A 27,660-nucleotide genomic window follows, 5' to 3' on the forward strand; every position below is an offset into this window, starting at 1 on the left:
CCTTGCTTTTATTTAAGTTTTATGTTTTAGCTTCGAGTGCGGCGGGCAGGATTGATGAGTGCGTCGAGCAAGCTTCATGAGTTTGCCGAGTAGTCGTAGGAGATCGTTATTTCTTTCATGTGTTTGCCGAGTAAGATTTGAGTGAGCGAGACAGGAATAGTTGAATTAGACGTCCATGCTTTAGATTTAATAGTGAACAATTTGCGTGAGACGAGCGAAGGAGACGGCATGCCTCAGTTAGGGTGTGAGTTTGCCGGGGAGCTAGATGCACCTGCCGTCCATCGCCGTACGTGGCGGCTTTACTTCGCGGGTGCTTCTAATTCGGCTCGTCGTTGTCCGAGGGGGGTGGAATTCTCTCCTCGTCTCTTTTCCTCGCCCTTTCACTTGACTTGCGGTGGAAGGGTGGATTTGACCAGTCGAATTCACTGATTCCTCTGCTTTTCAGGTAAATGGCCGACGAGAACAAAGACGATGTCGTCTTCGACATATCAGACGGGGATGAAGCTGTTGGTTGCTCGCAGGACGAGGGTGTTCCCGTCGTCGAGACTTCCCCGAGGAAACTTGAGGAATGGGTGGCCGTTGCTCCGAGGACGATTGCATCGCGCTTCACGAGTCGTCCCAAGGAAGCCTTTAACGTCATCGAGGACCTTGACCAAGACGAGGAACCTTCTTGGGGTGCCTTTGTGCCCAAATCTCACCAGAGGATCTGCTCGCAATTCCCCGGTCCCCGTTTCGCTATGTATGAGTTCGTCTTTAAGGAGGCTGGTCTCCGTCTCCCCTTCACTCATTTGCAACGGAGTGTCTTCAGTTGGTTGCGCCTGTGCCCGTCTCAGCTTCATCCCAACGCTTTAGCGTTCTTAAGGGCCTTTGAGGTCGTATGCGGGTACTTGGAGGTCGAAGCGACTCTGCCTCTTTTCTTCAGAGTGTTTCATTTGCAGAGGTTGCGCGATCCGGACGGCAAGTGGAGTTGGGTGTCCTTTAAGCAGCCGAAGAAGCTGTTCGCCATTTACCAGGACTCTATCAAGCATTTCAAGAGTCGGTATTTTATAATTAAGCCGCTCACTCCTGATGCCGAGAATCATTTGTTCGAGGAGCGCGAGTATATTGAGGATGGGGTGAGGAGAGTGGGCCCAGCTGCTCGGTTCCCGTTAGAGTGGCAACCCGACCATTTCGAGCATGGGACTGACTATTACATCTTCCGGGATGAGGATCTCAATGAGCGCGATACGGGGGGGTATCAGCGGCTCGCTTCTTTCGTGGACGGGTTTAGACCGGCGGTGTGTACCTATCCCAACGGGGATCCCTTAGTCGAGGAAGATGGAGGTCCTATGCTGGAGCCTCGGCATATCAACACAAAAGCCATCCTCGAGTGTGGGAGTTACGGGGATGCGATAATTTTGTTAGGTGAGATGACTATTTCCTGTTCGAATAATATCCTTTCGGTTCTAACTCTTTATTTTGCAGGAAAAATGGCCGACCTGCATGACAAGATTGTGAAGATGAGGGCAAAGAACAAGGGGCCCATCAAGCTGACCGTGAAGCGATCTCGGGTAGAGGAGGCCAAGGCGGCTGCTGCGGGTGCGCCTGACGGTGGCTCCCCTTCGTCGGTTGGGACGACTTCGGGGAGTTCTCCGGCCGGGAAAAAACAAAAGAACGAGGGGACTCCCGAACTCCGCCCCCTTATCAATGACAACCCGTCCGAGGAGGACATTGTGCTGCCCGCATGTACTCTGCACAGGGGGATCTTCTCCAAGAGGAATGTGTTGCTGGAGCGCGAGGAGGTGAGGCATATAGTCAGGCGTGATCGGGCGGCCCGAGATAAGGACTTGTCCGAGGATCTTGAAGGAATGATGAGGGTGGCCGCCCTGGCCTTGGCCCTCAATGCCCAAAGGGTCTGCCCCCAGAAGGACTATGATGCTCTGCAGACCAAGTATGATGAGCTGGAGCACGAGTTCGAACAGTACAAGGATAAGTACGAGGTTCAGAGCGGCATCGTCGAAGACCTCTGCAAAGAGCGGAACAAAGTCAGGGATTTGGAGGCCGAGGGGGAAAGGCTCCGTGAGCGAACTGCCGAGCTAGAGAGGTCTCATCTCCCTGCTGCCGAGGAGGATGAGGACGAGAAAGCTTTGGTGACCCGCTCCCAGCTTCTGGGCAAGGTGAGGGAGCTGGAGGTTGACTGTGTCGCTACCCTGGGGGTTGGATTCAAAGCCGCAGTGGATCAGCTGAAAGTCCTCAATCCGCGCTTGGTGACCAAGGGCATCGGTCCGTACAACAAGGTTGTGGACGGTCGGATTGAGTCAAATCCGGAGTTCGAGGACTGGGAAGATGAGCAGGAGCCCCGGGGTGAGGACGACGGTGCCGAGGAGGAGGATTGTGATGTCTAGACAATTTCTTGATAGTGCCTGCATGCCAATGTTTTGTGGCCTGCGTGCCAATGTTTTGTGGCCTGCGTGCCAATGTAGTTAGTTGGGCGATGCCCGGATAGTTTTTGTAATATTTGGATATCCCCGGCCAGTTTGGTCGGTTTTTAATATTGTTCTGCGTTTTGTTCCAATATTTATGCTTATCTGTTAATCGAATATTTATGTTTGTGCTCGGCCGAGGTTTATGGCCCGGGCGTGTGGGGAACGGTCTGGGTGCGCAGAGCAGGTGTGCGCTATAAGCGAGCTCGAGGCCGCGGTCGGGGCCAGGTGCTCGCGGCGTGAACGATCCCATCGCGAGCTGGGGTTCTGCCGTGCAGGTACTTCCGCGGAGGGTCTGTGTGTAAGGCCCGCCGCGTAGTCGGCTTTGCCTCCTGGTAGGGCTATCCGACTGAAGCTGTCGTGGAGCATACGCGCTTGTACCATGGCGCGAGTCCTTGCCCAGCTTTCCTCGTGTTCGTTACGAGCGGCCGGGTAGCGTTAGGTTGTTTCTAACTGTAGTAGCGTCTGAGTTTTTCAGCGTTCCAAGGTCGAGCAAGTTTTTCGCCGAGAAGGTTTTCGAGGTAATATGCCCCGTTTTCGGTTTTATCGTATACTCGATACGGACCTTCCCAGTTTGGGGCTAGTTTGCCCTCGCGCGAATCTTTCATGTTTCTGCGGAGGACCAAGTCCCCAATTTCGAACCCGCGTTTGATAACTTTAGTGCTATGGCGTAAGGCTATTTGTTGTTTCAGTTTCGCTTCTCGGAGGGAGGATCCTGTCCGGATTTCCTCGACCATGTCGAGCTCTTCTCTCATAGCTTCGTCATTGAGTTCCTCTTCGAGAGGTGACTCAGTTCGACGAGATGGTTCTCGAATCTCCACGGGGATCACGGCTTCGGTGCCGTAGGTTAACCTGAACGGTGTTTCGCCTGTGGTCGAGTGTGGGGTCGTCCTGTACGCCCAGAGGACGCTGTGTAACTCTTCGACCCAAGCCTTTTTTGCCTCGCCCAACCTTCTCTTCAGTCCACGGAGAATGACCCAGTTGGCGGCTTCAGCTTGTCCGTTCGTTTGAGGGTGTTCGACCGAAGTGAAGTGTTGTTTCGTCCCGAGTTTGGTTACGAACTCCTGGAATTTTTTGTCCGTGAACTGGGTGCCGTTATCGGTAATGATCGCCTGTGGCACCCCAAACCGAGCGAGTATGTTCCGCTTATAAAAGCGGAGCACGTTTTGGGACGTGATTTTGGCGAGCGCTTCGGCTTCTATCCATTTCGTGAAGTAATCCACAGCGACCACTAGGTATTTATTTTGGTCAGACCCGACCGGGAAAGGTCCGAGAAGGTCCATTCCCCATGTGGAGAAAGGCCAAGGCGAGGAGAGAGATTTGAGCTCGTTCGGGGGCGCCAGGTGCATGTCGGCGTGTCGCTGACATTTATCGCATTTCTGGACGTATTCTTTGGCATCTTGCTGCATGGTCGGTCAATAGTAGCCGGCTCTGAGGGCTTTCCTCGCCAGTGATCGTCCGCCGAGGTGTTGGCCATTGATTCCTTCGTGAAGCTCTTGTAGTACCTCAAGTGCTTGTGAAGCGTCGACGCATTTGAGGAGAGGGATGGAGAAGCCTCGTCGGTACAGTTTGTGTTCGAGGATAGTATACGAACAGGCTCGTCTTTTAATCGCTGAGGCTTCCTTTGCCTCAGCGGGGAGTTCGTCTTTCGTGAGGAAGTTATATATTGGGGTCATCCAGCAGTGGTCGTCCCCGATAGCGAATATTTGTGGAGCCCGCGCGTTTTCGCCTATGCTTGGCCTGGGTAGGATTTCTTGGATGACCGACTTGTTTCCTCCTTTCTTTCTTGTGCTCGCAAGTTTGGATAACACATCGGCGCGCGAGTTGTGTTCTCGGGGGATATGCTCGACTTCTGCTTTGATGAATTTTTTCATCTTATCCTTGACGAGCATGAGGTACTCGGCGAGTACGTCGTTTTTGGCTTGGTAATCGCCGCTGATGTGGGATGCGACGAGTTGGGAGTCTGTGTAGATCTTGACCTCGCGTGCGCCCACATCTTCGGCAAGTCTCAGACCTGCAAGGAGGGCTTCGTATTCGGCCTGGTTGTTCGACGTGTTGAAAGATAGGACTAAAGATACTTCGATGATGAGTCCTTCGTCGTTTTCTAGGATAATTCCTGCCCCGCTTCCTGAATTGCTTGAGGCGCCATCTACGTAAATGGTCCATTTGTTCTTGGTCGGGTCCGGGGAGTCGGCCATCGAGGTCATCTCTGCCACGAAGTCTGCCAAAGCCTGAGCTTTTAATGCCTTCCTGTTTTCGTACTGTATGTCGAACTCCGGTAGCTCGAGGGACCACCTCAGCATCCTGCCGGCCATATCTGGTCGGCTGAGGAGCTGCTTGATGGGTTGATCTGTTCGGACGAAGATGGTGTGGGCGAGGAAATAGTACCGCAGCCTTCTGGCCGCTATTACTAGGGCCATGGCGACTTTCTCGATCTGTTGGTATCGCACCTCGGGGCCTTGCAGGGCTTTGCTGGTGAAATATACGGGCTTTTGCCCGCTTTCGTTTTCTCGGATCAGAGCCGCGCTGACTGCCTCGTTTGAAACGGCTAAGTACAGGTATAGAGGCTCGTTGTTATCGGGTCGAGAAAGGACGGCCAGTTTGAAGAGCACTTGTTTGAAGTGTGAAAGTGCTCGCTCGCATTCCTCGGACCATTCAAAGGTCACTTCTTTTCGTAGTAGTTTAAAGAAAGGGAGTGCGTGTTGGGCGGATTTCGCGACGAAACGCGATAGTGCGGTGAGCATCCCGTTCAAGACTTGGATGGATTTTTTATTGTTAGGAGTGGGTAGTTCGGAGAATGCTCGGCATTTGTCCGGGTTGGCTTCTATTCCTCGTTCGGTCAAGTAGAAACCGAGGAATTTGCCTGCGCGGACGCCGAAAGTACACTTCTTCGGGTTGAAGCGCATCTTGCAGGATCTGGCCCGCTCGAACACCCGCTCGAGATGTGAGGTGTGGTCGGCGTCCTCTCGAGATTTGACGATCATGTCGTCCATATATACCTCGAGGGTGTCGCCGATCTCTCCTCGGAAAACTTTGTTCATCATCCGTTGATACGTGGACCCAGCGTTTTTGAGGCCGAAGGGCATTACGTTGTAGTAATAGTTGCCCGACTCCGTCATAAATGATGTGCACTGCTTGTCGCTCCTCGCCATGGGGATTTGGTTGTAACCTGAATAAGCATCCATAAAAGACAATAGTTTATAGCCGGCCGAGTTGTCGACCAGTCTATCAATGTTAGGTAAAGGATAGGCGTCCTTTGGACATGCCCGGTTAAGATCGGTATAATCAACACACATTCTCCATTTTCCATTAGATTTCTTAACAAGTACAACGTTTGAGAGCCAAGTAGAATATTTGGCCTCGGAAATAAAATTTGCCTCTAGGAGGTCTTTTACAGCTTTCTCGGCAGCCTCCGCTTTCTCGGGAGACTGCCGACGCCTACGTTGAACTACGGCCTTCGCGGCTGGATTGATGGAGAGGTGGTGGCAGGCGACCTCGGGGTCGAGTCCGGGCATTTCTGCGGCGCTCCAGGCGAACAAGTCTGCATTGGCTCGAAGGCAGGCCATGAGCTGCTTCCTTGGTAGATCTGGGATGCCCTTGCCGATCTTTACTGCTTTATCGGGGTTGTCGCCCAGGGGGACCAGCTCGAAATCTCCGTCGGGGATAGGTCGGACGGGATGAGTTGCCTTTGATTGCGCTTCTTCCCCGATCTTCAGTTCTTCCTGTGTAAACCGTGCATCAAGGTCGACTGAGCTGACGTTGGTTGTCTGATGCTGGTCTTCTCGAGGATGTTTGTCTTCGGCTCTTGGCTTTTTGTTGGAGTTGGTCGGAGGGGCGATCAGTTCTAGTCCTTTGACGGAGGCGTCAAAGATTCTCCTGGCAGCTTCGATATCGGCGTTGATGGTGGCCACTCGTCCTGTCCTCGTGTAAAACTTCATCTTTAGGTGAACAGTGGAGGGCACGGCGGTTAGCTCGGCTAGAGTGGGGCGCCCGATAATGCAATTGTACAGGGTTTTGCAGTCGATCACCAAGAATCTGGTTTTGACTTGCCTGGAGGCTTCCCCTTCTCCGAAGGTGACAATCAGCTCGACGTAACCCCATGGTTTGGTGGTAGCTCCGTTGAAACCTTGGAGGTCCGAACCCACATAGGGAGTGAGATGTGAGTCGTCCAGCTGGAGTGTCTGGAAGAGGTGGGAGTACATGATGTCGACCGAGCTGCCTTCGTCGACCAAGACCCGTCGGACGTCGAAGTTCGCCATTCTAGCTCGGACGAGCAGGGGGATTGTGGCGTATGGAGCTCCGCCGGGCAGTTCCTCTAGGTAGAAAGTGATTGGTTCTGACTTTCCCCGGAACTTCCGCAGTGTGGGGCCGAGGTCCGCGTTGGCGCTGAGCAACTCATCGAACTTTCTCTTGACTGAACTGATGGTGAGGGAGCCTGGATCCCCGCCGTTGGAGACGACCATGGTGAATGGGAAATTTTCCCATTTGCTGAGTGCGGTGAGGATTCCGGCTGATGGCACGAAATCCTCTGGGCGAGTGACGGACAGTGCTACTTGTAGGGGCCTGTTATCCGGCGAATTCCCTTCGTCAGAGTTTCTGTGGTCGTCCCTTCGGGAAGGTTCCCCTTTTTGTGTGTATTTTGAAAGGCGGTCCTCCTTGATCAGTGTTTCAATTGCATCTTTGAGATGGATGCATTCTTCGGTCAGATGGCCGTGACTTCTATGGTATTTGCAATACTTTGATTTGTCGGTTCCCGGCCTTGCGGGGTTCGACTTTGGGGGCATGATGTTTGATTTCTTGAAGTCGGTGTTCTGGCATTCGGCCAGGATCCTCTCCCGCGAGATGTTCAGAGGGGTGTAGTCATTGAAGCGACCAGATGGTCCTCGGCGCTCTTTGATGTCGAGAGATCTGTCGTCTTTCCTTTTTTCATGCCCTCTCTTCGAACCTGGGTGCTCGTAGTTTGAACTGCGAGCGGCGTCACTGCCTCGCGAGGCTTTGATGGCAGCAGCCTCTCCTTCCTCGAACGCGATGAATGCTTGAGCTTTGCGAAGGAGGGCGTTCATGGAGTGGACCTTTTCAATCTTAATGGCCTTCTTAAAGTCACTGCCGGGGAGAAGTCCCCGTTCTAAGAGGTATCTCTTCATGTAGTCTTCTGTTTGTACTTGGACGGCCTCCTTGTTGAACCTGTCGAGGTAATCCCGAAGAGGTTCGTTGGGCCCTTGTATCACGGCCTCGAGATTGGCTTCTGATTTTGGTTGTCGTCGGGAGGCTGTGAAATGGCTCAGGAAGAGTTCCTTGAGGTCGGTCCAGGAATGGATGGAGTTGGGGCGGAGGTTTCTGTACCAAGTCATTGCTCCCTTCCTGAGGGTGGTCGGGAAGATGCGGCACTTGATAGAGCCTTTGACGACGTGGTAGTCCATGACCGCTTCGATGCTCCGAATATGGTCGTCGGGGTCAGTGGTTCCATCATACTAGTCCAACGCCGGGGGTTTTTCCATCCCTCGAGGAAGGCGGGCTCTTCGGATGTTCTCGGACAAAGGGCTGCGGAAGTCCTCTTCGTCGCTCGGTCTTGGTGAAGTTGAATGTCTGCCTCGCCGGGGTCTTTCCTGGTCATTGTTGGGACCGGCGCGATTATCCCGAGGAGAGGGACGCTCGCGGGGTTTCAGCACAGCCTTGGAGGGGCCCTGATGACCCTGCTCGGGGGAGAGGCTTCTTGCTTCAGTGGCCTCTGGTCTCTGGTTCTTCCTGCTCTTTCTCGGTGGAGAGCGGGAATATGATCTCCGACGGCGGTGTCTTCTAGGTGGCGAGCGTGAAGAAGATGGGGAACGCCGGCGGTGCCTCCTCGGAGGTGAGCGCGAGGAGGAATAGGAGCGCAACCGGTAATGTCTTCGTGGAGGGGAGCGGTACCGTCGCTTCCTTTCCAGCTCGTGGATACGGTCGTCCTGAAGTCGGAGGAGGCTGTTCGTCTTTTGCAGTTCTTTGAGCAGGAGGACAGTGACGGGGTCAGCGTCCTCGGGGATGTTGAGCGGTTCCTCCTCTTCTACATGACGGGTCCTCTGCCTGTCGGAGGTGTGGGTGAATGAGGAAGCAGCGTGCCCATCTCTGGCGTCGGTCTCATTCTCATTCTGGGGGCGCTCAGGCCCATTGTGGGTTCGGGCCTGCTGGTCTTCCCCGTTCTGAACGTGTCCCTCGGAAGGGTTTTGTTCGACATTCTGAACCTGTTGGAGGCCCTGCAGCTGCTGGACGTTCTGGACCCGCTGCCTCCTAGGTTGCGAAGTCTCATGTCTCGACCTTCCCTGTCCGGCAAGGGCATGTTGAGGTTCTTCTTGCCGGCGGCGATTCGTCACCTCGCGGGTGGAATCTTCGATTAGATGTTCCAGGAGGAAGGGGTCGGAGCTTGGGATGTTGTTGTTAGCCATGACGATCGTGAAAGGTTATGCTTTGATCTTTGTTAAAGAAGGGGGAGCAAGGTTCCCACAGACGGCGCCACTGATCGTACCTGATCAGAAGAATCGTCAAGGCAGCAGAATCTGGCTTGGAGAGCAAGATGGGGGGGGTACCTGCAAGGTTCTCCGATGCTTAAGTTAGTAGCTATCAGAGAATGAGGGTTGAGAGTGAAGAATAGAATACCTGACCCTCTAGTGAAAGAGGGTATTTATAGCCCCCAGCGCTGGGCCAAGGTTCCCTAATTGGGCCAAATCCAACTGGAGGCCCACGTGCTAGGGAACTGCCAGAACGTCCCATGCTAGGGCTGAGTCAGCAGGAGACTCACGTTCCGGATGATCATAGTGTAGGGTTCGGAGGTGGTTGACCGAATCCCCCGCTGCGTGACGCGTGGTCTTCGCGCGTGGATAACTCCTTGACGGTTATCCAGTAAATGGGCCCAATGAATTGGGCCTGCTCGGCTAGTGAGAGGAGCTGGGCCTGCTCGGCCCAGGCCAGAACAAGAGTTATTTTCATTCAGTGATAGAATAATTGTTCATCGAAGTCTTCGTCAGATCTGAGTAAAGGATGCTGCATAATTGAATCTTAGAGAAAGCCATCAGGTCTATCAAGTTTGGTGGATCAATATTATTGGAGACCTTGAATGTTAGTTGAGTAATCTTCATCAACAGGAAGAATGATTGTTTTAGATCCGTGTTTGTTGGGGTGTTAGTGACCGATTTGATAATAATTCATTGAACTAAAAATACTTGTACCATTAAATTTTATCCTAGTGGAATGTTACCATTTTCGATAATTAACATCATATTAGAGTATTAGAGTAGAGTAGGCATACCGATGAAGAATTGATTAACCACTATATATACTGTGTACATTTTTTTATCCTTATCTCTTTAAAATTTTTGCATTATATTATGTATGATAATCATAATTCATCACTAAAATGTCATCTAGAATTAGATTTTGCTTAGAGTTTTAAATTTTTATTGTAGGTTTGTGACTATGATGTATTTATTTTTGATGAATTTCCGTCTCTTAAATCAAGATTGTATCGATTCTAAGTTCATGGATTTAAAATGCTTTTTAAAGCAATTTCAAGTATATTTGAGTTAATGATTTTGTTTGATCTCTTATTTCTATGACAATGAGGAAACCTATGATATTGAATCCATTTATCACGTTTTGCTTTCACTCATTATCCTTTGCTTATGATCATTATCTATTGCTTCCGCGCCTCAACTCCGATTTTGTAAAAAGATATCATTTTATATTCGAGTGTTTTAAGGAGTACAGTCTATTAAATACCCCTTATAGACCTTATTATAGCTACATTATAACTTAAAGGCCTCAGTCAGTCTGGTCTTTTGACCAGGTCTAATAACTTCCAAAGACAAGCATTTAGATCTTGATCCTAAAAGCATTTTTGTGAAATATTTTATCGAAGCAGATATGTTTCATTATCATTTGGGTACTTGATTCACATCCTTATTTTAATGACTTAAAATAAACCAAAGTAATCTAATGCTAGTTTAGCAATAATTCTTAATTCCAGGATGAAGGTTCATTAAAATTAAATCGATCCAGGATTAAACTAACAAAATTTTGAGTTGTGTGCAAGTAACTGGAACATTGCACCATAACCTATAAGTTTGTATGATAATTATTAAAAAATATAACAATTTCCTTCATATGTTATATGTGCATGGATCTTGTGGAAGGGATGTGAAAGAAGGAAGAATCATCTCTTTGTTGACCTATTCTTCCAAGGTCATTGTGAAAGAAGATGAAGATAGTTTTGTAAAATTCAGCATTTTCATTGATTGTTCAACAAGCATCTAAGTAGTTCAAGGCACCGAGTCTAGAAGGAGCCACACTACTGTCAAAGTGTTGAATCAGTTATCCTAGATTGTCAAGACATCTAATCAAGAAAATGAAGTAGCTAATCATCTTCTCTCTAGTTCGATGATTATCAAAGATATTATGAACATCTATTGTGGAAGTCCATCTGATATCTTGGAATTATTATGTTTGTTTTTGTTTACTAATCATTTTACGTGCATTAAGTTAAATCCCTGATTGTCAAGTTGGTATGATCGCTCCAATATCCTTTTCTCTTATCGTAGTGTACCTTAATTATGTGTGTGCTCGATATGTTATGTGTTTGATCCATGACTGTTTGATTGTATGCATAACATAGACCATCGGAGCATATCTCACATCTGATCATTTTATTCATTTAAGCATAATAGGTTCTTTTTTTTCAAGCATTTAAAATTAAATTTTCAATTTTTTTCTTCAAATTTTTGGTCCTTGATTTGAATCAAAGCATTTCCTGATCCGAATCATGCTCAAAATTTTTTCAAAGGTTTTTTCCCTTAGATGACTGACTCGAATTACAACATTTCCTGATTCAAATAAAGCTTAAAAGTGTTTCAAAAGATTTCCCCCTAGTCGTATGACTCGAATCAAAACATCTCCTGATTCAAATCACAAAAATTCATTATGACCTTTAATTGAATCTTAAAGGTGTCTAACTCGAGTCAAACTCCAACAGTTTTCTCTTGATTTGAATTACAGTTGTATGATGAATATTGGTGGGGCTGCTCATATGTTGACTGAGCTGTTCGACTACAAAAGAAATATCTAGTCGGGTATTTAGGAGGTATATGAGTTGGCCAACTAGTCTTCTATAAGGTGTTGGATATGGTAGAGGAATTCCTTCATTGAGCCTTAAATGAGTGTCTCTTGATACTGAGGTGTCGACAGGTTTGGGTCTTAGTAGACTAACATGGAGAAATGTCCAACACATATTTTATCTGGAAAATTTTGATGCATGTGCTTGACCTTGCTACTTCCATCACTAGGAAGTATTTTAGCGTTCCAAGACACTTGCTGTGGAAGTGATGCTTTAGTGTTATTTTAATGTTTTGGATGATTTGTAAATTCTTGCCCGCAATAACAAGATCATCAACATAAATGAGTAAAGGAATACATGAAATGTGATATTTATGGATAAATAGTGAATGGCATGCAGAACATGGTTTGAAATTGTTAGACAACAACATAATTGATAATTTTGCAAACCATTGCCTACTAGACTGTTTAAGTCCATAAAGAGATTTTAAAAGTTTACACACTTAATTTGGGTGAGAAAGGGGTGATACCTTTGTGTAAGAACATGTAAACCTCTTCATCCAAGTAACCATGAAGAAAATCATTGTGAACATTATGTTGGTGAAGATAAAGATTCAAAGAAGAAGTAATGGAAAGGACTAATCTTACACCTGTGAGTTTGGCAATAGGAAAAAAAGTGTCACAGAAATCAATACCTTCAATTTGGGTGAACCCCTTGGCCACTAAACTTGATTTATGTCTTTCAATGGTTACATCATCGTGAAATTTTGTTTTCTAAACCCATTTGGAGCCAATAGCCTTTTTACTTGGTGGAAGTGTCTTGAAAATCCAAGTTTTGTTGTTTGTAAGGGCTTAAATTTCAATGTAAATTGCCTTAATTCCACAAGGTAGTGTGATAGATTATTTTTAAGTAGTTGGATCGCAAGTGATAGTAATTGAAGTTATAAAAAAATGAAATACTGGATACGTGTTATGATAGAAAATATACTTAGAAATGTCAAATAGGATACGAGAATGAGATGCACTGGAAACAAAATTATTAAGGTAAGTAGGGGTGGTTTTAAGTCTTATGGATTTTATAAGAGGTGGGGAATTAGTATGAGTGAGAGACTATTAAGGGGAAACAAGTTGAATAGTTTTGTACGTAGGAGAATTATGTGGAAAAGGTGTAGGTCTAGGGTGTTGTGGTGAAGCATGGGAAGTATTTGCATTTGTAGGAAAATAAAAAAGGAAAGAAGTGTTGAAGATACCTTACCGAATAGGAATGAAGTGTAGATCTACTGATTTCCTAACATTTCCCTTACCACGACATCCAATTTTGATCATACACTTATAGACCTTGAATCAAGGATCCACATAAAGAGTTGTTGTAAATCAGTAGATGTGTTGAAGATACCTGATATTACATGAGAAGTGTCAGCTGAGAGATTCTTATCTATATTTGTGGTCTAAGAGTATTTCTTTGATTGATGAAGAAGAATAATTAAGTAATCTTAGTCTTCTTTGAAGGAAACTCATTGTTTATCTAAACTGTTGGTTGTTTAGGAATTTGAAGAAGAGCAAGGCTTAAGGTTTCTGGTACGATATCCAGGAGGTACCAATGTTTGAAATAACAGGTATTCACAATGTGGTTCGTTTTGTTGCAATTAGTGCATAACATGGGAATTTTGGAGTGACCCATTCCTCTGCCGAGTCTAGTGGAATTGGAGTTATTGGAAAAAAGGATAGTTGAATTTGTGGCATATGGCAGAGGCACAAAGACTTATTGTTGAACAATAATGGAGTAAACATGACCAATGCTCGAAATGGGGTCCAAAATCAATATTTGGGTGCGTATGTTATGATAGTTATCATTCAGACTTTTAAGGAAGATAGAAACATACTCCACGTGTTTGTAGTGGCAAACAACTTTAGCTAGATCGCAAGTGCAAGTGGTAAGGCAAAAGTAAGATGAAGTGGGACGAAGATCTTCAAGTTCACCCCTAAAGAATCTTTATGTCAATAAAAATATTATGAGAGCGACCTGTCACCTTGCTTGATTGAATGGAGGTCGCAAAAAAGGTTAGAGAAGTAAAAGTGATTACCTTTGGCGAATCCTTGTTGAAGATCATCCCAGAGTTCGAAAGTGGATCAAAGAAAATTGTGCTTTAAGTAATATCAGGAGATAATGTTCTTTTGATCCAAGAAAGAACCGTGTTACTGACTTAATCCGATAGCTTAAAATTGAGATTAGAAGAATCGAGTTTTGCTAGTTTCCATTAATGAAAGAGAGTTTGTTCTTTGATCTGAGAGCACGATGCATAGATGTGCCCAAATTTTGATAATTATGATCATCAAGTAATGGAGCAATGAGAATGGAACCAGGGTTTTCACCTGGAATAGGTAGAAGAGCCTTCTAGGGTTTATGGTTGGATCTCTGAAAATGATGGTAGTGGAATATACATTGTCGACAAAATCATAGTCGCTATTTTTGGACATGATGATGAAAAGGATGAAAGAAGAGGGTTTTAGAAGAATCCTAATTGAAGAAAGCGAAAACATAAATGAAGAAAATGAAAGAGAGATTTAGAAGGTTCTTGCTAACCGATACCATATTACACATCAAAATATTGGCGTGTTAGATAAGGAACAAGAACACGGGATGAAAGGCCCATTGAACTTATTGAATTAATGAATCATGAAAGATAAAATCATTACAAAGGGAAGGATCAAGTGTTGTATATATACACTTGGATTGTAACAGACTAACAAACTATGTAACACTAACTAACCAAACTAATTAAAAAAGTAGTTAAGCTATTAACAAAACTGCTAAGGTTGAGAATCAAGTTTCTAGTATAAATTTTTATATGGGTAAAAAATGCACTGGATGTAAAATCCATGTTTAGTTTGTTATCCAAGCATTTTTTATAGAAAAATATACAAATGACACAATTAAGAGACAATTGCATATTTTATGACTTAATCAAAGTCCGCCAATATTTTCTTTATTGTGATTGTGAATAATGATGGTTGGTCATGGTTAAAACCCAATTTGAAATCTTAGGTAAGACAATTCTTAACCATTCTTTACTCACTGCTCAACCAAACTTTAGATTATAGTTCCATTGGAATCAGATGGTTGATGCATACAAAAATGTGATCACTGATATGGCTGCAGTGAGTGACTCATAACAAATATCACAAGCACGATATTCACAACAAAGATTAGTAGAAAACTCAAAATTTATCTATTTTAATTAGGGGTGTTCATGGTTCAAGAATTGCACTGAATCAAATCATATTTATGGTTCGAATCACTTTGTAATAACCTCTTTATTAAAAATTCAGTTAACTGTTAAAATGATTTCAATTCAATTTAAAACTAATTTAGAACCAGTTTATATTTATAAACTAATTTATAATCAGTTTGCACTTTGAAATCAATTTTATATTTTGAACTCTTTTAAAAATAATTTTTTTTAATTTCATAAAAAATTATATTTTCAGAATATTTTTTTTCAAAATTTTTTTATTTTATTTTTAGAAACAAAAATTTATTTTCGAATTTTTTTTATTTATTTTCAAAAAATTAAACTTTTTCCAGATTGTTTTTTATTTCTTTTATATTTCAAAATAAAAATTAATTAATTTTTTAATTTTTGCATAAATAATACTACTATAGAAAAGTACAGAGCCAATATTTGATAATTTCAATTTCAGCCGCAACAATTATCGATAAGTATGCATGTGGTTTATATATTGTTTATTATTCAGAGGTTATTTATATTTCTTATAAATGAAGATACATATTATAATGTCATGGTAAATGCAAACTAGCTGCTGCAAAATTAAATATGATTATTCAATTTAAACCAATACATGGTTATCTCTCCCAACACAAAGTCACGAAAAACAACTATATATCAATTTTAACTATATTTTCAGTATCATACATAAAACACTATGCTCACTTGATTCCATCGTGTAGTTTAAAAGTTATACTATATAAAGTATTAATCAAGTCTCTTGTAAATAATCCATAAAGTACAATATAAATATAATTAAAAATACAAGATAGAGTACAAATTTTAATTTTCTATATGTAGTATTATATACGCAAACGATGTTTTATTTTTGTTTTTAGAAAAAAATTATTTTTTATTTTCAAATGTTTTTTAATTTTTTTTTTATTTTATATTTAAATTTTTTTTTTCACTCTCAATTAATATTTTACTTTTTTATGAAAAATTAATTTATATAATTAAACCGGTTTATAAAAAAGAAACAGGTTCTGAATTGATTTTAAATTGAATTTGAATTGTTTAAATTAAATAGTTCAGTTCAATAACTATTTTAGTGGTTCAGTTTTTTTATGGTGTAAGGCAATTTAGTTCAAATATACAATTCAGTTATCCATATTTTTGAACACCCTTAATCGTAGTATTTAATTCAGCAAGATCAATGTCCAAATAATAGTAGTATTTTGACCAATTAAATTCTTCATTTTGTTGAGAAATAGTTGTCATTAACAATTTTTTATGAGCACATATCCTAACCTTGAGAGGAGCATATTTTTAAAACCTAAGTCTTTACTATTAGACCAACCCTCACTACAACAAAATTGACTTTCCGTGACACTCAAAAGTTGTCACTAAAAGTCAATAATCTGTAGCTAAATGTCTGCAAAACTTTTAGTGACTCCCTCCTTCGGCGTCAACTTTAAGGGGGTGTGGTATGACGCTAAATTGGATGTCACTGTAACTTTTAGCTACAGACAAAATTTTACCTACAGCTATTGAATGTCACTATAGGTTATCCTAGTATTATAATTAGTAAAATTTATACCTATGACTTTTTAGGTGTCACTAAAACTTATATAAATTTTAATTTTTTTTAAATAAAAATTTTCTTTTTGCTACCACTAAAACTTCAATAAACAAAAATTTTATTATATGAAAATATAATAAATTTATAATTTTACATTGAAAAATATTACTAATATTAAAATTGAATGACTGATTATAAATATTTTAAAATATATTAAGAACCATGACAAAGTTAAATCATTAAAATGAAAAAATTATCCCATTTTACATTAAATTCAAATATTTCAACATAGAAAGTTTCATTCAATATACTTAAAATCTTACAAAAGAAATCACATATGTTTTTATTTTAATATTCTTGTATCTTCACTTTCATGTAAACATCTGTATAGCAAAGGGAGGTGAAGAGTATCTTGAGATGAACTTCACCAGATTATGGTCAATAGGTGACACAAAATCAAACCTCTTCGGTTATAACTCGTAAGACCTCGTTAACTTGTCGATCTTCAGAAAACCGCACTTGAAGAATAGAAATTAGATTTCCAAGCAAATTCTCTAATGTTGCAACTCTATTATCAGCAGTGGAGCTAAAACTGGCATGTCAGAGAAGCTTGCCAGGACAACGCACCTGTCCTCTCTTTTCGGGCCCTTTAACCTTTGAATAAGTATCATTCTTTCAGCTTGTAGAATCTTTGATGGCTTGAGAATTATGTGAGCTACCCGCCTCCTCTACCATGTGCTTCTTTAACTCTTCCTACATGCAACACAAGTAACTTTTCATACTCCAGCATACATATTAACATTGAAACTTCCCTAAAATACAATTCAGTCCCTAAAATACAAAACAGTGTACTTCTATAGTAAAATACCAAACTGTGAACATATTCTAAATGAAAGCACTGAAAACAAATAACAATTTTATAGTGCAAGATCAAATTTGACCAACTAGTGATGGAAAACATATTAAACCTTTTTGTGAAATTTTGATACCATAATCACATTTTAGGACATGCTCCATCAAGCAATCAAAATTTCACTGGAATCATTAAAATACTAGCCTCAACAATGAAGCATACAAGGGAAAAGGGAACATTGTGCGAAAAGTAAGCGTTTAGGATTGAATATGATGGCACGACGAATTACAAGTGGGCTGGTTTGACACCTTTCACCTTTCATGACCCACATCACTATTACCATGCTACTATACTCTCCTTTCTGACTTGGCCTACTTGCCTATTCTAACAAAAAATAACAGTGAACCTACATAGCCAAATTCCTTACCTTTGGAATTTCTTACTGCCTATTCTAACAAAAAATAACAGTGAACCTACATAGCCAAATTCCTTACCTTTGGAATTTCTTACTGTCACAGTAATTAGCTCACTCAAGCTGTTAAATAGAAGAAATTTGATAGTTTACATTGTGACTTTTGTCAAATATTGATCAACAGCTGAGATCACTGAGAACAACTACCACTGATTATTAAGCTTACATTTCTTGAACTCACTTATACCTCAAGTAAAACAAGAATACTGCAAAAGAAAACCTGGAGAGAACTAGATCTCCTCCATGTTCATCATGACTTAAGAGCTAAGCAAGTAGTGTATACCAATGAATAACCCACCCACAATTCCACAAGAAAGATAAGTATATACTTGGTTTAGAGTGTGAATTATAGTAAATGCAATATCTGAAAACAGAGGAATACATATTTGTTGATATAAAAAACAGAGTAGATGCCAAGGATAAGTGTACAACCATCCCTCAATAAAATTGTTCTATTATATATTAGAATATCGATATCGGTATCTACGCCCCAACAACCCTGACATGGGAAATTTCAAATCCTCTCAAATCATTACTTGTGGTTTGGACAAGAATCGAGTTTTGGAGGAATTTATTTCAAACACATACTACTACTAAGCTGAGGGTAAAACTATCGCTCAATGCACACTCGGCAATTTCCAAATTTCGCGAAAGTAAGGAATACGAGAAAGAAGAGGTCTATGTCTTTCTAACATGATAGGATACAATGCATCAAGTAACCTTAGAATAGACATCAACATCTTAAAGAAATGATATAAAATGAAGCAAAATACATAGTTTAAGAAAACAAAAACACATGAAAGGATATCTATCTATAATAGACTACTAACAAACTTACTTTCCATATGTTAGTATCAAGATCCACCTCATGCTTGCCCGACATATCAATAGCATCCACACTCAAAACTACCCACAGACAATAACAAAGAATATCATTCATAATCTTCATCATTATACATAACGACAAACCCAAAACGAAAAACAAACTTGAAAGCAACATCAAGCAGATAAAAAAAATTTAGTACTAACCATCACAAGGTAAAGAAGGGAATGTCATATTTATATGAATCGGAAGAGTCTCTCCACGATTCAAGTCCACTGACATCTGCAAAAGATCACAACATTTACTAATATACATATACAACTAGCTAGCATCATTGATATTAACATCAAATTAAACACAAAAACGGAAAAATCAAGATTGTAAAAAAGAATGCAAACCTCATGAACAGTTTAAGTTGTGAGATAATAACCCATCTCGTGCAGAAACAGCGTAGCCATTTAATTAAACCAATTACCGAAACTGCAACCCAATAACAAAAAAATAAATATAAAATCTAAATAAAAAAATCATCAAATAGGGGAAAATGGATCAGGGAAGAAAGAAACGAGGATTACCGAGAGCACCGGATTGGGTTTTCTGCAATAAATTGGTTAAAACTTGATGCACTAAACTAGAATTGTATTAAAGGACCGCATTTATTCCAACAATATACCTCGCAAAGGTGAAGGCTGAAGTTGACTGTGATCACTGTCTTGACTCCGTCTAGCTCCCCTACTTGGATTTTCATGTTAAGTTTAAGTGTATTCTGAACTGCATCTGTGTAGTTAAATAACATGTTAACTTAGAATTAGCAAAACATTGAAAATAGAAAGTATGATTTCTAAAAGTCCAAGAGAAGAACTCCTTCAGCTGATAAGATAATGCACCTTCTACCTTCAGCAACCTAAAAAATTAAGTCGGCATTTCGACTCAATGAATAATATATTGGTGATGCAGAAGACTCAAAAAGATAGAACTTAGATATGTACCACCTAAAAGTGCTTCTTTCCTATCACTGTAAATCAGAGAAGGGGAAATTTTATCGTGCAAATTCTAATTAGATGATTATTAATATGAAACAATGCTCTACTAAGACTGTACCAATTCAACTGGACTTTGACATTCGGGAGAAGGAACCACTATGGCTTGACTTCTCGATGACAACACGTGTTGACAGGATAATGATTCAGGTAAACCAGTCCTCACGGCACGATGAAGATCTAGACCGTTGGTAGCAGATACACCAGAAGTTCCCTTTCCTTTCTTGACCTTTGTTACAGTACTTAAATTGATCTCTCCTGATCCGTATTCAACACTTATATACTGTACTTACATAGAGATCACACCAGTTGCCAATAATGCATAACTTTATGTCATAAAGCTGGTGCAAAAATAGATAAATTAAATCTAAGCTTTTAGATGCCAACGAGTAAATAAATTTAAGAGAGCTGAAGTTCAATACTGAGTCACTTATATGTCATAAAGCCATAGCAAAAATATATAAATTGAATCTAAGCTTTTAGATGTTAACAAGTAAATTAATTAAGGAGAGCTGGAGTAATATACACCACAAGTTGCAATACTTTTGACCTCCCACCAGCTGCAACTGAAGTATCTAAGTGCCACTCATTGGAATTCACCAGTTTAAGATAGAAACATTCAAGTCAATAAAAAATTAATATAGTATCTCAGTTACAAGAGACGTAAAATGAAATATGACAGAAAAAGATGGGGCAGCAGATGTCACATAAACAAAAAAAAAAGAACTATAAATTGTATCAAATGAGAGAAAGAGACACATACATAACTCGAGATAAATAAACATCTAAACGATCGAAACATCATTTCTAAGCTAGACATCAGGCTAATATGTCAAGTGATCTAGGTGGAAAATTGTATCATCCCTCCAATTGATATAAGTTTGCAAAGTCACAAAATAAGATAGAACTAAATACATGGCAATTCTATTCAAAATAACTGTATTTACTATTTAAAAATTATAAATGATAGCACAGAACCATAGAGCATACAAAGAAAGGAAGATCCTGAGTAGTGAATATGTGGCTGCCATGTTCATCATCCCAATCAGAAAACGAAGCCTTTGGTGTATGGTACAAAACCTGGCAATTAGGAGGAACAATGAAATCACTTGAATACAAAGCATAAAATGAGTATTGCAACAAAGTTTCATCTATTTCACTGAAATCCCTACAAATAAGATCAACACAAATACTTTGAAATAACAATATTCATAATGATAACTAAGCTAATAAACCAGACATAACAACGACAAAAAACAGAGCCAGCGGGATTTAATCTTTAAACAGTCTTTAACATATTATTATAAAGGGACTATTTTGAGAGAGCTTATTGACATGTTCATAAATTGTTTTTAACTTATTTCCATAAGCTCTCCAAGATAGCATTGAATACTACTTATATCTTATGTGAAAATACAGTTTACTTTAGTCTATCTGTTGTTATAGAAATAATTTCCGCATAAGCACTTGTATGATAAGCACTTAATTAAGTCATTTATCCAAATACGACATAAGTACAGTGAGATTAATCTCTAATATACTACCATCCCACAATAAATTTTGCAAACTTCAACGCTAATTCAAAAACATGTGCATTCTTTATCTAAACCATTGCAAGATAAGGGAAAACTTGATTAACTATCAGCACTAAACAATGTGTTCCTAATCATGTAATAAGAATAAACATTAATAGTAGCAAGTTTTTTTACCAAAGTTACTTTGACCCCAATCCTTATAGAGAGTTATTAAAGGCCTGTAATTCCCAAGATCATGCTTATTAACTGCAAAAGCTAATTCATCAACACGACAAAAACTCAAACGAGGCATTTTCATGAGAGTAACAGCCAAAGGTCCAAAAGGTCCAAGCTCCACAGCATTTCTGCATTTAATCCCATACTCCTTTTCAAGCTTAACCAAATTATGATTATACCAATACCCACAAAAGTAAAATACAGAAGCCTAAGAAAATTAAGCAGAGATGTAGGAATTGAATCCAAATGACATAGCTGAATAATAAGACATGACTTTTAGAATACTCTCACTATGGTTTAATCTAATAAAAATTTCTAATCATTTTTCTCATCTTTCACAAATCATCAAACAACAACAACCACTACAATGTCAATGATGAAGAAAATAAAAACCATCGAAATCGTAAATTGATTTCAGGATACATAAATTAACTACACAAGAAATTGAAAACAATCGTGAATACATATAGTTATGGTTTTCAATGATTTCAATTACGATAACACAATTCAACAATTACGATCCGGTGCAATTTGAGAGGGCGAGAGAAAACCTTAGAAAGAAAGAGTCGAGTTGTGTGGCGGCGATTGAACAGAGAGTTGATGGTGGCGGCGGTTGAACAGAGTTTACGGGGGCGGCGATTGAACAGAGAGTTGACGGTGGATTCTACGATTTCAGATTTACATCGCTTCCACAAGCAAGTTGCAAGCTGAAATTGAAATGAAAATGACAACACTACCCTGTTTGTCCTAATTAGTATAAAAACATATATTTTATAATTAAAATTAATTTTTAATTTTTTAATTAGTAATTAGTAAAGTTGAGTTTTGACAATGAAAAAAAAACTTACGTTTTACGTTTTTTTAATGAAAATAATAATTTTATAATTTATAAAAAAATATTATTTATTTATAATATAAAATTATTTAAAAATTTAATAAAGTAAAATATAGCCGTAGGTAAAGGTAATATGGGTGTAGGTAAAAGTAATGTATAAAATTATTTAAAAAATTAATAAAATAAGATATATCCGTAGGTAAAAGTAATATGACTGTAGGTAAAAGTAACATGTAGTGACAAAAATTAAGCGTCACTAAATCTGTGTGTCACAATAGGTCAATTTTCTTGTAGTGCCTTAGGGTTTGTCATTGACAATTTATAATCCTTATTTTCAATTTCAGTTGTATTATGAAAAAAATCCTATATCTAATCAGGTGTACATTAAGCATAACTATACTCTCAAAATTGATATCATAATTAACTATAAAACAGAAAAGATCATGATACAAATTAACCATAATGGGGGTAGATGGTGAATTATTATTGGTACTGATTACTGTTCATCCTTTTAAAAGTGTAAATAAATTTTAAGAAAATAGTCAAAAAATGCAATTTAATTGTTATAATATATAGTAGATTCTATTATAACTTTGGTTTGATTTTAAATGGAGTTTTGTAAATATACAGTGAGATTGATTCTTAGATTAACTAATATAAAGTTGGATATCAAATTTTGAAAAAAAAAAAGATAAATAAATGAAATAAGATAGATTCAAAATCGTATTTAACTATTTATGCAATCAAATGTCTTTTGCCACTACTAATTCCACCTAACCTATCACATTAAACTTTAAGTACTCTTTTGTTTCAAAAATTCAATCATAATAATAGGTAGAGTATACATTTCACATTTATTTTAGGCTACTAATTGGAAGAAAGAAAGAAACAAAAAAAAGTTGTATACATGTAGCCCTCCTCAATTAGATCCCACCAAAGTGATAATAATACGACTATGAAAATTGACCACTTTTAATAAACTTTTAGAGGTGCCTGTGGGCCTCAATGTCTGTTGTGTGTTTAAACAACACTGACAGTGCTGATCATATTTTTTTCCATTGCCCTTTCGTGCTTAATATTTGGACTTGGCTGCTTGCAAGGCTGCAGTTTTCTGGAACTTTAAATGGTTTACAAGACTGCGCGAAAATTGTGGTTTCTTTGTGGTCCCTGCAAGCAAAGGAAGTTGCTATGTCGTGTATCTGCAGCGTGTTCTACACTGTTTGGCGTGCGAGAAATCTGAAAATTTTCGAAGGCAAGTCAATGCACTGGAAGGTCTGTATCAGTAACATTATTTCTAGAGCTATGCTGGTTGGTAATGGGACTGTTTGCTGCTCCAATAATAATATGGACAGCTTCACTATCCTTAAAAGTTTTGATGTGAATATTAGGCCTAGTAAGCCTATCAAGTTTCTGGATGTTTTTTGGTTTCCTCCCTCCCATGATTGGGTTAAGGTTAATGTTGACGGTCTCGCTCAAGGTTCGCCTTTGCTTATGGCGTGCGGGGGCATTTTCAGAAATAGTCATGCTATTCATTTGGGAAGTTTCTGTGATTTTTTGGGTGAAGGTGATGCTGCTACGGCGGAGATTTGGGCGGTTGTTTTAGCGATTGAAAACGCCAAATTATTAAAGTATAGGAAAGTTTGGATTGAGACGGACTGTAGTATGGTTGTTAAAGCTTTTTCGGATCCTTTTATCGTTCCTTGGAAGATTAGATCTCGTTGGCTCAGTTGTATTGAATATACTCGCAAAATTGAGTTTATGATCTCTCATGTGTACCGTGAAGCCAATTTTTGTGCTGATCTCCTCGCGAACTTAGGTCTTTCTTTTGGTAGTTTTGTTTGGTTTAATTATGTGCATTCCTCTTTAGTTAAGGATTACCTTTTAGACAAGGTTGGTACCCCTAGGCTAAGAATGCTTTCTTAAAGGGTCTTGGCTTGATCCCCCTTGTGTATCTTGTTTTCCTTTTTTTTAATTTATTGATAATTTTCAGCTTAAAAAAAAAAAAAAAAAGCAAATTTTCTGTCTGAAATCCAATTCATTCATGCATCTTCCTATCTATTTGATTTCAAGTCGGTGGCATTGGATTCACATTATAAGTTTCAAATTATCCCTCCCTACTAAGACTTTTAGCGTGTGATTGATTTTTCAGTCACAAAAATGAAAAATAAATTTATTTATTTTAAAAAATAAATATAAAATAATTTATTTAAATATATTTAAATAAAAATGAATTTAATAATTAATTTCAGTGTAAATAATATATTTTAATTAGAGAAAAGGGTTGATGCACTGACAGTGTAAAATAGTTTTACACTGTCAACCAATCACAATCATGTATCCAATTAAAACACTTTTTTATTTTTGAAAAAATTTAATGACATGGCAAATTGGTGGTTGTTTATTGAATGACAGTGTAAAACTATTTTACACTGTCAGTGCATATCCATTAAACCCTTTTAATTAAAAAATTATTTATTTTAACTCAAATTAAAATCAATTTTACACACTTAGATTCAATTTTAGATTTTAGATGTTTCAAATGTAGAATCAAACATATAGAAATTCTCATCTCACCTCACACTTATTTTATAAACCAAAATTTTCACTACCCATATCTTTCGGAAGGATCCTCCTACTGATACACAGTGTAATATATACACAAATCAATTCTTCTTCTTTTCCGCTTTATATTTCTTATTTTCAAAACCTTCAAAAGGTCCAAAAATATCTACCTCTATTTTTCAACGAATCAAAAAACAAATGACTATATTTCATTGTCAATATTGTTATTATATATGTCTACAAATTTTAGCATAAATCGATATTGTTAGGTTGAAAGTTTTTATTAGGATTCGAACAACTATGGTACTCACAATCACAATTATGTGTGAATTTTTAAAAGTTGTTATCATTTTATCTATAGAACAATATATATATATATATATATATATATATATATATATATATATATATATATATATATATATATATATATATAATGTATTCATTATTCACTTAGATTTTGTCAATTTTGAAATCTTAAGTTTGTGTTTTAAATGTTGAGAGTATAATTCAAGTTACGCAGTCCATACCCAAATTAATTAGGATTAGGGTTTGTAGTGTTAGTTACTTAGTATACAAGTCACATAGTTGTATATATCAACACATTGTAATTCAGTTTTTTAATATATCAACTTTTCAATAATAACAATTCTCAATTGTCTTTCCTCTCTCTCTCTCTCTCTCTCTCTCTCTCTCTCTCTCTCTCTCTCTCTCTCTCTCTCTCTCTCTCTCTCTCTCTCTCTCTCTCTCTCTCTCTCTCTCTCTTATTTCTTCTCTAATCCCAAGTGCCTCACGCACTAACAAATTGATATTTAGAGCTTCGATTAGGTTCTTGATCGTGTTTTCAAGAATCACACGTCGGTGATCATGTTTCGGGGATCGTGGGTTGTTAATCAATCGTTGCAAAGATGAACGGTAACAATGGCAATATTCCACATTCTCTTCCAATTCTTGACGACAAAAATTGGACTCAATGGAGTAAAAAAATCTTGCACGGATGAAGGAGAAAATCTTGCACGATAGTACATGTGTTGATCAACCTGAAAACATTCTAGCCCACTCCGTTGAATAGAGCATTCAAAGCCTTGGAGTTTCCAAGAGATGATTTATCATCCTCATCAGACCAATCTTCTTCAAGTTTTAAGGACACATTCCCTTCTTTGTCTTTATCAACAAGATAATCCCATCCTTTTAAAATAGCCTTTCAAGTCTTGTTGTCCATGGATTTCAGAAAAGCAACCATTATGACTTTTCACCAGTCATAATTAGATTCATCCAACATATGTGGTATGTTGTTGTATCCTCCTTCTTTATCCCTAGTGCCAGAAAATATTCTCCCTGAAGCTCACCCAATAAACAGAACAGGGTGTCTGCTCTAATGTCAATTGAAGTTCTGGCACTTACACAACAGATGTTATAACATCTGCTGGCTGACAGTACAATTATCAAAACTGAAAGCTAAATGTAGAATGATAAATAACACAGTAAATTGTTATTCCAGTTTAGTGCAACAACACCTAATCTGAGGGCTACCAAGTCAAGAAGGAAATCCACTATTAGTTGTACTAGTTCAAAGCCTAAATAGTTCTAGTTTATAACTTTTCTCCTAATCACTACCCATTGCAACTTCTACCTAGAAATGAACATCTAGATATAAGAAATCGACATCCCACTCCCAATCACCGTAGTGGTAAAAAAAGTCACACACACAATGACCAGAGGAACCAAATTAGAAAGATTATACTTTCAAATAAACAATAATTGATCTTGCTTAAAAGCTTTGATCAAGAACAATACTAAACTCTTTTTCTTAAAAGCTTTGATCAAGAACAATACTAAACTCTTTTGCTTAAAAGCTTTGATCAAGAACAATACTAAACTCTTTTGCTTAAAAGCTTCAAGAGTGAGAACACACAGTCTACCTCAATGTATCAGAAGATACATGAGTGACACACAAGTAAAACACACAAAAAACTTAAAGGACTTCCAAAACACCAACCCTTATTTTGCACACACGGTTTCGATTTGTGACTGCTTGCAAAAATAGGTTTACCAAGTCCTTGTTTATAGACTCTTGCAGTATGGGCTTGCAGTATGAAATAAATCCAATCTTCTTCTTTCTCAAACAGCTTCAAGATCTTCACACAAAATATGAACAAATCAAATCAAATCTTAGTTTTCTAAAAAAAAATCTCAAAGATTCTTTTTCTAAAAACCAAAACAAATAGGCATTTATCCTATAAACTCCTTGATTGGCTGCGCCTGTAATGAGCATTGGAATATTCTAGATTCTCATATTTTTCAATCAAGTCTTCAAGGATTAAAAATCCAGTCTGAACTGTTAGGATGTTCTAGTGTAGGATGTCACAAAATCTGGTAGAACATTTGTTAAAACACATCACAATTGAACCTGTTATGACAGTTGGTCAAGATGTTTGAACATCTTGCTCAATATCAGTTAAGAACCATGTTTTAGAAAACTAATGTCAATCACAACACTATGGAACTAACAAACCTTATTTCCTGATACTCAAGAACAAGCCTCACCTCAACCCCAAGATTCTCAAACCAATCCTGATTCTATCTACCTTGTTCACACGCTTATCCTAGTTTAATCTATAACTGAACAAGTAGTGCATACCCAACCTTGTCCTGAACCTCAATCTTCTCATGTTCAGTCTTAATCTGAAGTTCAGCCTACATTTGAACTTCATTCTAAAGTTAAGTGAGACACTTCAAACCAAACTAACCTTGAACAAGCTCATAAGAATCAACCTCTATCTATAATCACTCTAAACATAACTAAACCAGAAAACTCCCAGCCTTCACCATTTGCGCATCATCTTTCCCTCATTAGAGAAAGTGGTGTTATGTCAAAATATGATGTAGTGCCTCTATGTAGCCCCTTTTCTCCTTCACCAAATCCCCAACTAACCCTACCACTTCTTATCCAACTCCAAGTGAAAGAATTTAGG

General features: G+C 39.2%; 1 protein-coding gene and 1 long non-coding RNA gene across 11 annotated transcripts; both read right to left on the reverse strand.

The window, feature by feature from the left end:
• Positions 1 to 7,933: 7,933 nt before the first annotated feature.
• Positions 7,934 to 8,881, reverse strand: LOC131657707 (uncharacterized). The gene has a single exon (XM_058927073.1). The coding sequence runs from the start codon at positions 8,879 to 8,881 to the stop codon at positions 7,934 to 7,936; it is 948 nt and encodes a 315-aa protein (XP_058783056.1).
• A 7,707-nt stretch (positions 8,882 to 16,588) lies between these two features.
• LOC131660631 (uncharacterized) lies at positions 16,589 to 22,014 on the reverse strand. 10 transcript variants are annotated; one of them, XR_009301003.1, is made up of 8 exons: positions 21,840 to 22,014; positions 19,599 to 20,617; positions 19,392 to 19,512; positions 19,171 to 19,274; positions 18,896 to 18,977; positions 18,704 to 18,779; positions 18,513 to 18,580; positions 16,589 to 17,102 (listed from the first exon to the last, which is right to left on the reverse strand). It is a non-coding gene; the product is annotated as an uncharacterized LOC131660631 (long non-coding RNA). The 10 variants fall into 10 exon arrangements; XR_009301002.1 differs by adding an exon at positions 21,247 to 21,416 and having other exon boundaries at positions 19,171 to 19,878; positions 20,528 to 20,617; XR_009300998.1 differs by having other exon boundaries at positions 19,171 to 19,878; positions 20,528 to 20,617.
• Positions 22,015 to 27,660: the final 5,646 nt, after the last annotated feature.

Source organism: Vicia villosa, linkage group LG3 (genome assembly GCF_029867415.1).
Source record: "Vicia villosa cultivar HV-30 ecotype Madison, WI linkage group LG3, Vvil1.0, whole genome shotgun sequence".
NCBI lineage: Eukaryota > Viridiplantae > Streptophyta > Magnoliopsida > Fabales > Fabaceae > Vicia > Vicia villosa.